This window comes from Diaphorina citri, unplaced genomic scaffold (genome assembly GCF_000475195.1).
Source record: "Diaphorina citri unplaced genomic scaffold, Diaci psyllid genome assembly version 1.1 scaffold1335, whole genome shotgun sequence".
Lineage (NCBI taxonomy): Eukaryota > Metazoa > Arthropoda > Insecta > Hemiptera > Psyllidae > Diaphorina > Diaphorina citri.
The window spans coordinates 147,080-163,028 of NW_007378763.1; the positions used below are offsets into that span (position 1 = coordinate 147,080).

A 15,949-nucleotide genomic window follows, 5' to 3' on the forward strand; every position below is an offset into this window, starting at 1 on the left:
ATCTCGACGGAAGTCGCCTGCCAATGTCCACCCGTGGAAAGATAGTCCCGGGCCGCACACAACATCAACCGCCGCCGCCAGGCCCGCCCACCATGTCCGACAACATACAAAATTAAAGTTCGGCTCACACAACGTCTCGCTGCGAGAACTTATCCTTTCCTTCTCTATAATACAATGCGTGAACTCTCGAGTCCCCTCATGCTCTATTTGACACTCACGGTCTCTTAGGCTGCTCTTTCGAGCGCTTGGCACACAGACATTTTTAGCGAACAGACGGTTGATAAAGCGGTCGTAACCCCCGCATACTAATTTAGTTTCACTTTCCTACTGGCCTGCTTGGTACCGACCATTTACAGTCCCCAGATGTGTACAATTTGTCCCACATATTTACACACTCTTAAAAGTCCTCACCTGACCTTTACGGACTCTTAGGTTTGTTATACGATCGCACTTCGGCCGCGACGCCTTAGCAAGTAGACCATGATCTTTACTTCGTCTCCACTTGCATACCACGAACAAGTCGGACACGCCCTTAGTACCCTTGTGGAATGACCGTGACGCGACTAGCACTTGGGGTACTTAACTACTGGAAAATAAGTTAATATAAACCCACGCCTGTTGTAGAACTAGTATTTTGTTCCTCCTAGTCTTCACCTATCGTTCGCGCAGCGCGTAAACGCCCTAGCTCTCCCCGAGTTACACTACCACACCAGCGCTCCCTTTTTTACCCAACTTTTGTCCCGTGCTGCTTTAACCTACCCGTTGCAGCTGACACTGCCAGGTGTTGCCTCTCTATGTGCCAACTGCATAGGGGCTTATGGTAAGATTGCGCAACAGCGTACAACGTAAGAATGTCATCCCTTGTCCCGGATGTGCCGCATAGACTTCAGCACAGGTTCCTGGTTCAACGAACTTCATGTAGTTCTACTCGGCCTGCGAACCATGTTCAGAGAAGATATCCAGACTTCCTCGGCCAACTTGGTCTATGGGACAAGTCTAAGGCTTCCAGGCGAATTCTTTGACTCCAGTATTGTCAGCACACCTATAAGTGACTATGCCAAAAAGCTTCACTCTGTCTTTGAACGGCTCCGCCCAAAACAAACTGCTTGGCACACGCAGCTCAAGTCATTTTGTCATCCCGATCTTGACAAATGCACCCATGTCTACCTGCGAAGAGACGGTGTTAAACTGGGTCTCCAACGCCCATACAGTGGACCTTACCAAGTTCTTTCTCGCTGCAAGAAAACAATCAAGTTGTTGATTGGTCCCCGGGAGGTTGTCGTCTCTCGTGATCGTGTGAAGCCAGCCTTCACTACTGAAACTGGTGAGAGTGATGAATTAACCCCACCACCACAACAACCAGACTTTCCATTACCTAGTCGTTAATTTAAGACCGGTTTTAGCGTCATCTATGTTAAGCTACGCCGAGCAAGGCCAATAAATGGATGGGTGACTGAGACGCACCTCCATCATCAGCTCCTTTGGTACCACTACCTCTGGTGCCCTCAGCTCCGCCACTGGTACCTCCTCCAGTACCTACAAGCCCAGAAAGATTAAAAGGAATAAAGGGAGAACGGGCTCTAGTCTTGATTTTAAATCATTACATGAAAGTAAAATCAAAAATCAAATCAATACTAATAAACTGAATATTAAACAAATTAGGTAGGTACATAGGTACTGATTTTCATTAACCACGATCGAATAAACTACGGACTAAAAAATTCCCGGAGGGACGGACCCAGCTTGTTGTGTTTAACCTAACCCTATAATAACACTGGTCACTGCTCATTTGTGAAAGCTCTTTTTTGTAACAATTTTTCATTGCCATGGCTTCTGAACTAGTACCTACCGATGGTCCTCCAGTATTACGAGCTTATACATAATTCTAAAGTATTTCAATTTAGTGTGAGAATGTCGTGACGGAAGCAAAATATAATAATTATTTAAATAAGTAAACCTCTATAGTTAACACATAGAACTCATTGAACACACCGATCCTTTTTATACAACCGACAATCCAACATACATACAGAAATAATAATAATAACAAGAGGAAGAAAAAAAGAAGGTGAAAACTCTGCATTCATATGTAGGTATCTAGTTTCTTGATTCACCCTAAATAAAAAAAATACTTGCTTCCATTTTTTTAAAGGGCATATGCATATTTTTACATGGTTTTTTTTTTTAGTCCAAATTTTGGGTGGAAGAGGAGGACTTATCCAAACCTGGTCGACCTATATATCAAATTAAAGGTATTTTTACCAGGAACATGAAAGTAGGTGCAAATTTTGGCTTTAAAAAAACTGGTTTTTGGGGTATTTTTTTTTTCTTTTTTTTTACATTTTCTCACACAAATGACTCTGATCTTGAAATTTGTCACGCGTATACGCAACCCCGCGTAGCGAACACGCGAAGCCCCCGGGGGGTGGAGGGGGGCGAAGCCCCCCTCCCGAGCACGAAGTGCGAGTGGTCAATCATCAAATCAACTGTCCTTGAGAAATCGATAAAGAGAAACTCCCAACGTTGCCAAGTTTGAAAAATATTTTTTAAAAAGGGAAATTTTCTGAAGCTGGTGGGAATTACCTGGCCTGAGACCGTTCTATCTCTGTTGAAGAAAATACTTTTTCTTTCTCCTATCAGGCCCCAATAAAGTTGGTCACTGGGCCATCACTGAAAAACGTCATTGGTCACTTACCGCAAAAAGCTTACCTATTTGCAAAATAATAATTACCCTCACCTGTGGGAAATAATAAAACAAAGTAGATACCTACTGGTAACACAACGCCTGGATATTATCGGAAGATACTGCGTGCCATATATATACTTAATACTACATTCTTGAGTATTGCATGTTGCTTTGTTATCTAAATCGAACTGACCAAATAAATATTTTTATTAGTTTTCCTTTAAAAATTTAAAATGGGAGACAAAGGCGAGCTCACCCTTAAAAATGTAGCAAAAATTGTTCAAGACCAACTCAGCCAAAACACGGCTCAAATCACGCAAAATACATATACAACAGATGAAAACTGAAATAATCAGTTCAGTTAACGAGAACATAGCTTCACACAGCAAGCAGCTGAAAGCTATATATAGAAAAGATATTAAGAAGAACTTGGTCATTCATGGCTGGCGAGACCTAACTAGCTGCTCTATACAAAACATGAGACAAGAAGTCCTGAAACTTTTGACTGAAAAATTAGAGATTACGGATGTGCGCATCTTTGATATCCACAACATCCAGCTGGTGGGACCACGAAAGAACATAATCATAGCTTCCCTCTGTCCCCCTGAGTTGGTCAGAATGGCAATAACAAATAGCAAAAAACTGGTAGGAACGAACATTTACGTCAGATTTGACTTGTCTCCAGAAGACAGGAAGATCAGAAAGCAGTTGCTGGAGCACAAGAAGGCACTAACGGCAATCGGGAAGACCTGTAAAATGAGAAACAATGCCCTACTGGTTGACTCTGTTCTTTTTACATTACAGCAACTTCAGAATGGCGAAGCCACAGATTCACGAGAAAAGACTCAGAACAAAAGACAATTATCTATTTCCCCTGCAACTCCATCAACACCCCAGAGCAAAAAGAAGACAAGGACAATCTTCCAGAAAAGTGAAACGAAAAAATCGGAACTGAATACTACACTGACCCGGATGAATTTGATTATGAAGATCATGATAAAGATGATGAGGTAAACGAACAACAGTCAAAAAACAGGCAGCGCCCAGAAAAAATGGACTCAACATAACATTATGGAACTCGCACGGACTCAACTCGTTGACAAAATTGGATGAAACCGAAAAACAAGAATTAATTGATTCTGACTGTTTATGTATTTACGAAACATGGCATCTGAAAACACCACCAATACCAGGATATTTAGAAGAAAGTCACGTTCTAATACTTGAGAGCTTTGCTGTAAACGACAGACAAATGGGTAGAGCAAGTGGTGGTATCATTTTATTCACAAAGAAGAACATTCGATGTACACTCATAGAAAAAACAGAGTACTGGATCTTAGTAGAAATATCGAAAAATAGTGAAAATTTAACTCTTGGGATATTTTATTTCAAACCAGGATTGATTGATGATGTGGTAATACACATGATGAACGAAGTCCTCGAAAGAATTGACCTAAGTAGGAAAATTGTCCTAGCTGGCGATTTCAATGCCAGAATAGGAATCATGAACCAAGTGGACAGTGAAATTTTAGCCGGAACTCGGCTCACTGAAGAGAGACAATCCAAGGATAAACTTGTGAACAAACGAGGTGAAAAACTAACGGAACTAATGGAAAACTATGGAATAATAGTTCTCAATGGCAGACTGGATGGAGACATACCTGGGGAATATACTTTTGTTGACAAGAAAGGAGTGAGCACAGTGGACCTGGTGTGGGTGAACATTCTAATGGCAAACGATATTAGGGAGCTGAAAGTTACTGAGAAGTCCCTTCATTCAGATCACTTACCACTCAGACTACAACTGGAAGGATACGAACAGGAGGAACCTGAGCAGAATGAAGTTGAGGAGACCACTATTAAAAAATACATTTGGGACGAAGTGGAAGGATACGAACAGGAGGAACCTGAGCAGAATGAAGTTGAGGAGACCACTATTAAAAAATACATTTGGGACGAAGAAAAAAAAAAAAAATTTTAGTCCCCCCATAAGAAATACACGGGGAACACGCTTTGAGGCCAGCAAAACTTTTCCTACGTTTAATATTTTGCTGTTATAAAGTACAAGTGTGACCTATCAAATCTGAGTGTTTTTTGCTCCCAAATCTTATGGTCTCATTATTTTTTCGATTTGGTCCAATTATTCGCTGTTTGCGATTTGCGCGGTGTTCGCGAAATCCGCGAATCCTACATGTTTTCCAAAGGTACGTGTGTGACATATCAAATCATGCTATTTTTTACTTCTAAATCTTGTGGTGATATTATTTTTTCAATTCACTTCATTTTTGACTGTTCGCGGTTTTTTTTGTTTTTCGAAATTTCGAACAGGCTCCGAGAAAATCAATTAAAGCATAAATTCTGGGACACCCTGTATACAAAAAAAAAAAAAAACGAGAATTTGCACAACAACTAGAAAATGGAATAGACGGCAACATTTATTTGTCACTCAAAAATGCAATACACACTACATCTGTCAAATTGAACATGACTCTCGAGAAGAAAATAAGCAAGAATACTAACTTTAAACTAAAAAATAAGCCTTGGTACAATAAATTGTGCAGAAACCTTAAATTTAAAATGAGACAAGAATTTAGAAAATGGAAGAGAAACGAGCATAACCCTATTCATACTTATCTAGAAGCTAAAAAACAATATAAGGAAACCGTCAAAGAAGAAGCCAAAAAGTACGAACAAAATATACAGAAAGTCCTGGCGAACGTGAAAAACTCTACAGAATTCTGGAAAGAGATAAATAGATTTCGAGGCAAGAAAAAATACGTGAAAAATGTTATTCCAATTGAAACATGGGACCAATACCTACATTCATTGTTTGATCAAGCAATCACAAGCCCTACTCTTCACAACCTAAAGGACGCGAGACATGAGAAACTAGATGCTGAGATAACAATGGATGAATTGCACTTGGCGATCCTGAAATTGAAGAATAACAAAACCCCCGGCCCGGATGGCATCATTAACGAACAGATGAAAAATCTAAACTCCTACTGGTGTACTCAGCTTCTGAGAATGTACAATAAGATATTAAACACAAAGGAAATTCCAGAGGACCTTGCAAACCTAGACATGACTATGATCCACAAAAAGGGAAGTAAAACCTCCCCCGAAAATTATCGCAGTATCGCGCTCCTTAACAACATTTTTAAAATATTCACCCAAATCTTAGCGAGCAGAATATACGATCGGAGCGAAGAAAGCAACATCATTAATGATGGTCAGATGGGGTTTCGAAAGCAACGAGGATGCCAGGATGGCATATTTGTGCTAGCAGCCATTATAAGCTTACGTATGCAGTCCGCAGATAGAAAGGTATATGCCGCTTTCGTAGATTACAAGCGTGCGTTTTCTTCAGTGCCGCATGAAAACCTGTGGAAAAAACTATTTAAAATTGGACTGAGTAGTAACATTATACAAACTATCAGCGCTCTGTACCAGCATGCAAAAGCCAAAGTAAAGGTCGACGGAAAACACACAAATCCTGTCAAAGTTACTGTCGGAGTGTTAGAAGGAGACCCGCTCTCAGCCCTAGCGTTCATACTATACATATCGGATCTAGAAGACTTCCTGAGACAAAGACAGGCGAGAGGCATAAGTGTAAACCACACTACAGACATCATTCTATTAATGTATGCAGACGATGTCGTGTTACTCGCCGACAGTAGGATTCAACTACAACGAACACTGGATCTCCTGGGAGAATATTGCGATGAGAATAAACTGACGGTGAACACACAGAAAACAAACATTGTGATCTTCAAAAAAGGCAGGCCACATTCACAGGATGTCTTCAGATACAAATCTGAAAAACTAGAAAACACAAATACGTTCATCTACCTGGGAGTAAAGTTCTCCTCATCTGGATTATTTAGACAGGTCACTCAACATGCAAAAATGAAGGCGAGTATTGCTAACACAAGCGTCATAAACGCGCTGGTGAAGTCTAGGACACAACACTGGGACACGCGGAAAATCATAGGTATCCTAGGATTTGCTACGACAGTCTTAAAGCAAAACACGAGGCAAACCCAAATCACAAATATAACTGGGTCACACAATTGTATCAAATCTTAGGAACGGCTGGTACAATACAAGTATGGGAATCTCAGGATCCAGAGCTGCTAGATGTGGAGATGGAAAACATTCTTGATTTCTACGTACAGAAATACCAAGCAGAAGACGAAGAAAGATGTGCCAATTCAACATATAGTACAACATACAAGAACATTAATAGTGGCTATGAAATGCAAGAGTACCTAGAGAAGGATTGCCCCATACATATCAAGAGGACGGTGAGTCAACTCAGGACAGCTGGAAAAAGACCTTATATCAACATGAAAGGCATTATTTACTCCTGGAACGCGGAAGAAATGTGTACAGTATGTAACATGCAAGTGAACGAGACAATAGCACATATCCTAACCGAATGTCCCATGTACAATGATCCGAGAAATATCTTCTTAGGAACATACATTAGAGAGAGAAATTCCATTGAGATCATCCTACGAACTCGAGATGTAAAACAGATGTTTAAATTACATTCATTCATTAGGGAGGCGATGAAGATAAGGTCTTTTATTATTAATGATTAAAGACTAAAGTTCATTTTTGGGTCCGAATTTCAATATGAACCATTAGTGGGACCTATTTGAAGCACAAATCATGGCCGGAAGACTAAAGTTCATTTTTGGGTCCGAATTTCAATATGAACCATTAGTGGGACCTATTTGAAGCACAAATCATCAATCGATACGAATTTTCCATTTTTGGTGCTTCCCCTATTGGCGGGAGAATATGGAAAAATGGAAATTTGAATAGGCCATATGAATTTTCCATTTTTGGTGCTTCCCCTATTGGCGGGAGAACATGGAAAAATGGAAATTTGAATAGGCCATAACTCCGGCCCTGCTTGTCGGATCGAACTCAAACCTGTAACAAAGTACTAAGTTCCTTAAGACCTTTGATATGACGTATCCACAAATCATCAATCGATATGAATTTTCCATTTTTGGTGCTTCCCCTATTGGCGGGAGAACATGGAAAAATGGAAATTTGAATAGGCCGTAACTCCGGCCCTGCTTGTCGGATCGAACTCAAACTTGTAACAAAGTACTACGTCTTTTATTAATAATAATAATAATAATAATAATAATAATAATAATAATAATAAAATAGTGCTACCCTACTGATGGGGAAAAGGGACTATTTAGGCATATTCGAGCAGTATAAATAAGCACTATTATGTACCTTTGCCATGATCGGGATTCGAACCCGTTGTCAAAAACATTTATTTTGTTACGGTTGGGATTTGAACCCTTCCCACTCATGTAAACAAACCATTTTAAAGTAGTAAATATTGTATTATTACCAAGGCCGGGAATCGAACCCATTCCTATGTAACAGACATACCAGAAGAGAGCCCTATTATGTTTTTTTAAGGGTAAAATATTGGGGGAGATGTCTATGGATGCTGTATCTATGGATACTTTACTGTATCTATAGATACAAAAGTACTTTTCTAAGTATCTTTGAATGAATGGAAGAAACAGGACTTTATGTAAGATTTGTTACTTTTATTTTAAGCTGTTTATTTGAAGCTGTTATGTTGTCAACCAAATTGTAATTTAAAAAAAATACAACGAACCTTATTTATTATTTATTTATATTTATTTATTATTCATTAAGATCTACCATCCTGCCAAATTTCAAGTTTCTACGACATCGGGAAGTGCCTCATAAATTTGATGAGTGAATCAGTGAGTCAGTCGTAAAATAAGCGATTTTCAAGCCGTTCATTTTACCCCTTCCGTTAAAGCTAGAACTTCGGAATTTCGTAGGCATAATAAACATGTATAACTTAACATATGGTCATGACAATGCGTGGAAAAATAAAACGGAGTTATGATAGGGGTAAAAATGCGTCGAAATGTTTCGTCTAATATACACACTAGCGTGCTGAGGCCGGAACTTGGCCTGGCGCACTGCCGTGCGCATAGATAACATAAAAAGTACTTTCATTGGCTGTATGTAGGTAACCTACGTATTATTTCAATTTTAACCTTCTAGTTGCGTACTAAAATGAAAAAAAACATGTCCGACTTGCGTACTGGACTACTGGGTCCTTTTTTATTTATTTTTCATAGGTTGAGGGATTTATACTAAGACCAATAACACACAAAAAGTTGATCATTTGTGAAAGATCTTGATGTGTACTACCTAACCCAACAATTCCCAGAAAGTTGATCATTTGTGAAAGTTCTTATCGCGTTCTACCTAACTATATCATTCCTAGAAGTTGATCATTTTGTGAAAGTTCTTTTTGTGTGTTAACCTAACCCTATCATTCCCAGAAAGTTGATCATTTGTGAAAGTTCTTTTCGCGTTCTACCTAACCCTATCATTCCCAAAAAGTTGATCATTTGCGAAAGTTTTTTTCGCGTTCTAGAATTCTTTCGTGGGATAAAGTAAGGGATTTTTTCTGTGGGACCAAAATTTGAGAGGGATTTTTCACTGTCTACCTGTTTTTATCCAGTACGCAAACGCAAGTAGTACATCTTTAGTAGGCAAGTAATAAATTTAGTACGCAAGTAGTAAACACCGCTTTCATTCATTTGAGAAGGAAAAAGACATTTCGGGATTTCGCAGGCATAATAAGCAAGTATAGCTTAACATAATATTATGGCCCAAATTTCATGACCATACGTGGGAAATTAACGGAGTTATGATAGGGGTAAAAATGCGTCGAAATGTTTCGTGCAATATTAGCAATATAACACACTGGCGTGCTGAGGCCGGAACTTGGACTGGCGCACAGCGGTGCGCCTAAATACTCAGAAAAGTGGTTATAATAACTGTATTGTTAGAAGAAAATAGGAAGAAAAAAATGGTGAAAATTGGTGTGAATTTATAAATAATGAGAAAAACAGTAGAAAAGTACGAAAAACTAGGGAGGTACTTCAAGCGTTTGGAAAGAACTTTGACAACTATCTGATTGATAGGCATAGGTTCGATTAGGTAATCGGTAGGTATCCAAATTCGACGCGTAGGATCGAAGGTATAAGATTTGTACACCGAATGAACTTTCTCTTATCAGGCGCGTAGCCTAAGTCGGGGCCTTTGTTGTTGGTGATGACGCTACCAAGATAATTGAAGGTAGATGTTTCCTTTAGTACGTTCCCATTTAGGATGATGTAGGCAGGAGTATAGTTGATAAACATGACCTCGGTTTTTTCAACACCATCTTTTAAGCCTAGGTCATCTGCTGCTTTTGCAAAGGCACTGACTAACTCCGAACAAGAAGACTACACTGGTTGGGCCATGTAAGTAGAATGAAGGATACTCGACTTCCACTGAAATTGAAGTACTACGTTCCTTAAGACCTTTGATATGACGTATTACAAACAGGGGGTTCTCATTTAAGATTTTAAAGTTGGCCCCCATTTCACGTACTTCGCGAAATTTTTCGCTAATCGCGATATTGCCAAAATATCCGCATTGACTGAAATTGGCTTTCTCAGAGCTGAAAGAAGGGTTTCGAACTCAAGGTGGACAGAAACAAAGATGGTGTGACGTAGTCAAGATAGACCCGAAAACCCCAAACATAAATGTTGCAGAATGGAGGACTGCAGCCGCAAACAGAAACACATAGAAACGCCATCGAAGTAAAAGTAGCTGAAAACCAGGCGAAGAACATAGGAAGACAACAAGCAAGAAGACAAGAAAAGCACGAACAAGAAGACCAGGCCAAATGGAGATGCACTTACTGCGATTTTAAACGAGAAGGAAGATGAGGGAGGCAATATTATGTGTTGTCCCATATGAAACACAAGTCCACAAAAGCAGGAATATCCAGCCACATGAGACATCGACATCCTAACCATGTGACGGCTGCACCTGCACCTGTGAAGATCATGCTGCAGCCTACCACCAGCAGCATCACTCAGCAGAGCAGCACGCCCACCCAGCCCAGCCAGCCATCCACTGCCAAGCCTGCAGCAGAACGTGCGCCAACCTCGCCGGACTCCGCAGCCACCACGATAACATCAGATGCCGTCAATTGTTGGAGAGAGGCAACATCGGAACCGATGGACGCCAATAAATCATGTACCTATGTATGTCTGCCTGTTACGCTGATAGACCTTTTAAACTTTTAAAACACACACTTTAAAAAAAAAAAAAAAAAAAAATCTAAAAGCATTAATTTTGCAAGAAAACTTGTGTACTTCCTCGTTAATGGGAAAGGAAATTGACGAAATCTTGAATCTGGCCCAGCCACTTGCTCTATTTTGCTGTCAAATTTGAGTACATTTACCTTATAGCGACTCCCGTAGGTCAAATCTAGTTCAGTTTCCTCCATATCAAAAGACATGCCTGGTGTCTTGGTCATCATTTTTACATAAACTGCTTCACCAGGTTGTACTCTCATTACCAATTCATTCCTCTTTGTTTTGCCCTCGAATATATCTCCAGGAACATCTGTATACTGTATACGAATATCGGCCTTGCGCTCGTTTAATGCTGTGAAAAAGATGATGATAATGATTATAATCAATAATTATTATTGATGATATATACAGGGTGTCCCAGAATTTATGCTTCAATTGTTTTTATCGAAGCCTGTTTGAAATTTCGAAAAACAAAAAACCCGTAACTTTTTTGTGATATATCATATTAAAGGTCTTAAGGAACGTAGTACTCTGGTACAAGTTTGAGCTCGATCCGACAATCAGGGCCGGAGTTATGGCCTATTCAAAATTTCATTTTTCCATGTTCTCCCACCAATAGGGGAAGCACCAAAAATGGGAAATTCATATCGATGGGTGATTTCTGCTTCAAATAGGTCCCACTAATGATTCATATTGAAGTTCGGTCCCAAAAATAAAATTTCGAAACATCAATTTTCACCCCCGGAGGCCATCAGGGCCGGAAGACTAAAGTTCATTTTTGGGTCCGAATTTCAATATGAACCATTAGTGGGACCTATTTGAAGCACAAATCATCAATCGATATGAATTTTCCATTTTTGGTGCTTCCCCTATTGGCGGGAGAACATGGAAAAATGGAAATTTGAATAGGCCGTAACTCCGGCCCTGCTTGTCGGATCGAACTCAAACTTGTAACAAAGTACTACGTTCCTTAAGACCTTTGATATGACGTATCACAAACAGGGGGTTCTCATTTAAGATTTTAAAGTTGGCCCCCATTTCACGGACTTCGCGAAATTTTTCGCTAATCGCGACATTGCCAAAATATCCGCATTAAAAATCAAAAAGTTACGGGTTTTTTTGTTTTTCGAAATTTTAAACAGGCTTCGAGAAAAACAATTGAAGCATAAATTCTGGGACACCCTGTATACATGGTGTCCAGAATAATTTTTTTCTTCGTTTTTCTCTGAGCTCGTTAAAAATAAATAAATAAGCTATAGACCAGTTGCGCTTGCTTTGGTGAGGTTTCAAAGTCAAAGAGCCGAAAAAATTGAGAACTATAGGAATTTTTCTTTTTTCTTCTGCGACTTCTAGATCCCGAGATAAATCGATTTAAACTAGTAGTTCTGTGAACTGTAGACCTCACTCAGATTCTTTTGCCTCAGTAATGAGTTGTACTTATCTCGTGAGCTTCACAGGTTCAGGACACAACAATATTTTCAAATATAATACTCAAGAACGTGAACTGTTTAAAATAACTTTAATAATTTAACAGAATATCACCACAAATAAAATTTCAACTTCTCGTCACCAAAGCAGGGATGCCAACCCACAATCTGAATTCATTTTTTACTTTTTATCTCTAGTTTGCACGTTTATATTATACTTTTCATTAAATTAGATATTGCAAACAAGCGAATTACAAAGCGAACAAAAATAAATATAAAATAAATTTTAAAAATTGCCGCCGGGACAGCTATCTCACGTCGTCCGAGCTCATCTCAACCCGGTACATAAACACACCCTGAGACGTACGAGGGTCGTTTGATAAGTGCGGAGACTCGGATACTCCTTTACTCCAGCAGTAGGCTACTACTATTATTGTGGTCAAATTTTCAAATTATATGAGGATAAAATTTCATACCTCGGCTGGGATTGAACCCACGCCCTCCTGTTTACCAGGTGAGCGCCTTGACCACTACACCACCGAGGCAGGTCCTCACTCCGAAATGGGTGCTTGGTCGAGATAGATGCTGCGGTTAGCGGTATTTTGACCGCTTTTTGGCGGTTTTTGACCGTTTTTGGCGGTTTTCAGCTACACTGACTAAACGGTTAGAGATATTGTAAAAGTTTGGGTATAAGAACAAGAACACCCAAAATAAGCATCATTCAATAGGATGAGAAAAGTCGTGTGATGTTCACACCAGATTTTTTAAGCCTTTTTTCCTATTTGTCTCGTAAAGGTGGAAAAAAAGTTGGCAACCCAACTCTCTCTCTCTCTCTTATTTATTAAAAAAAAACTGTCCTTGTCCATTCAATATCGTAAGACGTATTGTAGGTATTTCTTTTCTATTGCGATACAAGTGAATTGCATTCATACTGTACGTATGTATGTCGTCTCAGTTTGGGCAAAAGAGTCTGAGTGAGGTCTACAGTTCACAGAACTACAAATATTATTATTATTTTTTTTTTAATTTTTTAATTTTATTTCAATTCACGGGGGCTACCCATTAGTACAGCAAGTCCCTAACTTAAAACTACAGTAAATTAAAGAAATAAAAAAAAATAATAATAATAAAAACACCAAAAGGCTAAAAAGAAAGTTAGCTGTCAGCCACCTGGTGCAAGGAGGGAAGACTTCAGAAGTTTAGATTTGATGGATGCAGGAGACTCATTAAGAACATCGATGTTGAAGGGAGGATTAGCCAGGATGTTGCACAATGTCATGCATCTGCTCAAAGGACTATTTTGTGCTATATTGGTCTTACTTTTCAGGACGGTGAAAATATCTTTATTTCGCGTGTTCATGTTATTAGTTCTGAAACCAAGTTGACCTTGAACATCAGCACATTTTAATTCGTTCTTGATTAGTTTGAGCAAAAACACAACATCAGCAACATCCCGCCTATGTTGTAAGGTTTGAATATTAAATGTCTTCATGAGCTCCTGATAGTTAATGTTGTTGGTGGTGTGATGTAATTTAAAGTTCAACATCCTAAGAAACTTTCTCTGGACACTTTCTATCTGATGGATATAGGTTTGGCACCCAGGGGACCAAAGTGTCGAGCAGTATTCCAGAGAAGAACGCACAAATTGGGCCGATTATAGGTATTATTTAAAATGCCTGAAAATCAATCGGCGCAATTTGAATATAAATAGAATTACAAAGCCAGCCTAGTTAGCTTAGTTGGTAGTGCGTCTGCCTTGTAAGCGCTAGGCCGCGGGTTCGATTCCCGCCTGGGGCGGATTTTATCCTGATGGGATATCGTTCTCGGAACGGCTGGCTTTCTCCTATCCCGTCTTCTTTCTCTCTTCGATTTCGGGACGATAGGACCATAGCAGTTACAGTTTCCTCTGTCAAACCTCTTTAAAAAAAAAAAAAAAATAAAAAAAATACAAACCTTTTCCACATCTTAGTATGAAGGGAACACCATCCCATCTCTCGTTCTTAATCTTCAACACGGCCGAAGCAAATGTAGGTGTGTTGGAGCCGGGAGGAACAGTTTTGTCATCCAAGTAGCCATATTTCGCATCTCCTTCACCATTGGGGTCACCTGTGTATTGACCAAGAACGACATCTTCCAACTGAAGAGGAGGGATACATTTCAGGACTTTCACCTATTGAAAAATATAAAGGTGATATCTTAAAAATGAGCCACCATAAAAATCTCGAGTACAGATCGAAATTTGATTAATCGAAAAATACATACGGTATCAAGCCTGCCGGAAGGTGCGCGAACGTCAAGAGTTCGAAGCGCCCTCGGCCTATATTAAGATGAAACAGAGTTTCATGGTTTTTCCGCATTTTCACCTCAAATTTTCTCCTATCTCCTACTTCCCTTCATTTTTAAGCAAATTTTATTTCATACTAGCTGAATTCAGTCGCTTAGCTCCAGAATCCCGCTAGTTCATCCCGAGGCATGGCCAAACTTGTAGAAAAGGCATGGCCGAAATCGTAGAAAATAATAAAAAATACGGTCGTTCTGCGCGCTCCCTATCAACTACATAGTTATCAAACTAAAAACATAAACGAAACTCTCAAAAAGTTGGTCGAGAGCGGAACATTTCTCTCCCGCAGTCTCTGCACTCTGTGTATTTCTTATGGAGATTTTAGCGATCAAAAATTGATATCTCAGGATCGGTTTAGATTTTCGCAAAATCTCATTGTACACCTAGACCATAAAAGGAATATTCCCACCAAATTTCAGCTTTCTAGGTGTTGTGGTTCAGGAGATAGAGGGATCAGTGTGTGAAATGTGAATGAGTGAATGGATCTTGATTTTATAATAATTATAAGATTCCTGGTCGGACGTGAAAAAGACGTTCTTACCTATAACAACCTAATAAAACATATAAAATATTCACAAGTCCACATGTACGCCGATGATCTCAAAATCTATAAAATCATCGAGTCGCTAAATGACTGTGAACTTCTACAGCAAGATCTGGACGAACTGTGCACTTTTCTAAAATCAATCGGTTTAAACTTTCATCCCCAGAAATGTTCCGTCATATCCTACCGTTCTTCTAATTCACCCACTTCTTTCATTTACACCATTGACAACATTCCCATAACATACACTGATCAGTATAAAGACCTGGGTATAATATTCCGTCACAACCTTTCATTTGATACACACATACAAGAAATAATACAAAAGGCCTGTAAAAACTGAGGATGGTAATCCGTTACTCACAATATATGACGGATATAGATGCAATGAAAATGCTGTATCAGGATTACGTCCGTTCAACTTTAGAATATGGATCGGTCATATGAATCCACCAAAAAAGCAAAGAATTCTATTGAAAGGATACAATCACGTTTTATTCGGTATCTTTTCAAAAAAGAAAACGGTTTTTATCCCCTCTATCCTGAGTATATTGATATTGAATCCTCCCTTCTAATTGAACATATTGGCTATGACAATCTGGATAAGAGACGTGAAAAAGAACAGATAAACCTACTGCCTAATATTTTATCGAATAAAATCAGTAGCCCTTATATGGTTGAAAACCTTCACTACAAAGTCCCCAACCCCAGACTTAGAATAACTGACCAAAGAGATCAGTTATTCTCACTTCCCCATAGAAACCAAATTTA

General features: G+C 39.2%; 1 protein-coding gene across 1 annotated transcript in view; it reads right to left on the bottom strand.

The window, feature by feature from the left end:
- Positions 1 to 15,949, bottom strand: part of LOC103515419 (glucose-6-phosphate 1-dehydrogenase) — a 46,402-nt gene that overhangs the window by 15,237 nt on the left and 15,216 nt on the right. Inside the window, exons 3-4 of the mRNA XM_026828132.1 lie at positions 14,247 to 14,463; positions 11,013 to 11,218 (exon numbers count right to left, since the gene is read on the bottom strand). Of these exons, the coding sequence (XP_026683933.1) occupies positions 11,013 to 11,218; positions 14,247 to 14,463 (423 nt within the window). The remainder of the gene's footprint in view (positions 1 to 11,012; positions 11,219 to 14,246; positions 14,464 to 15,949) is intronic.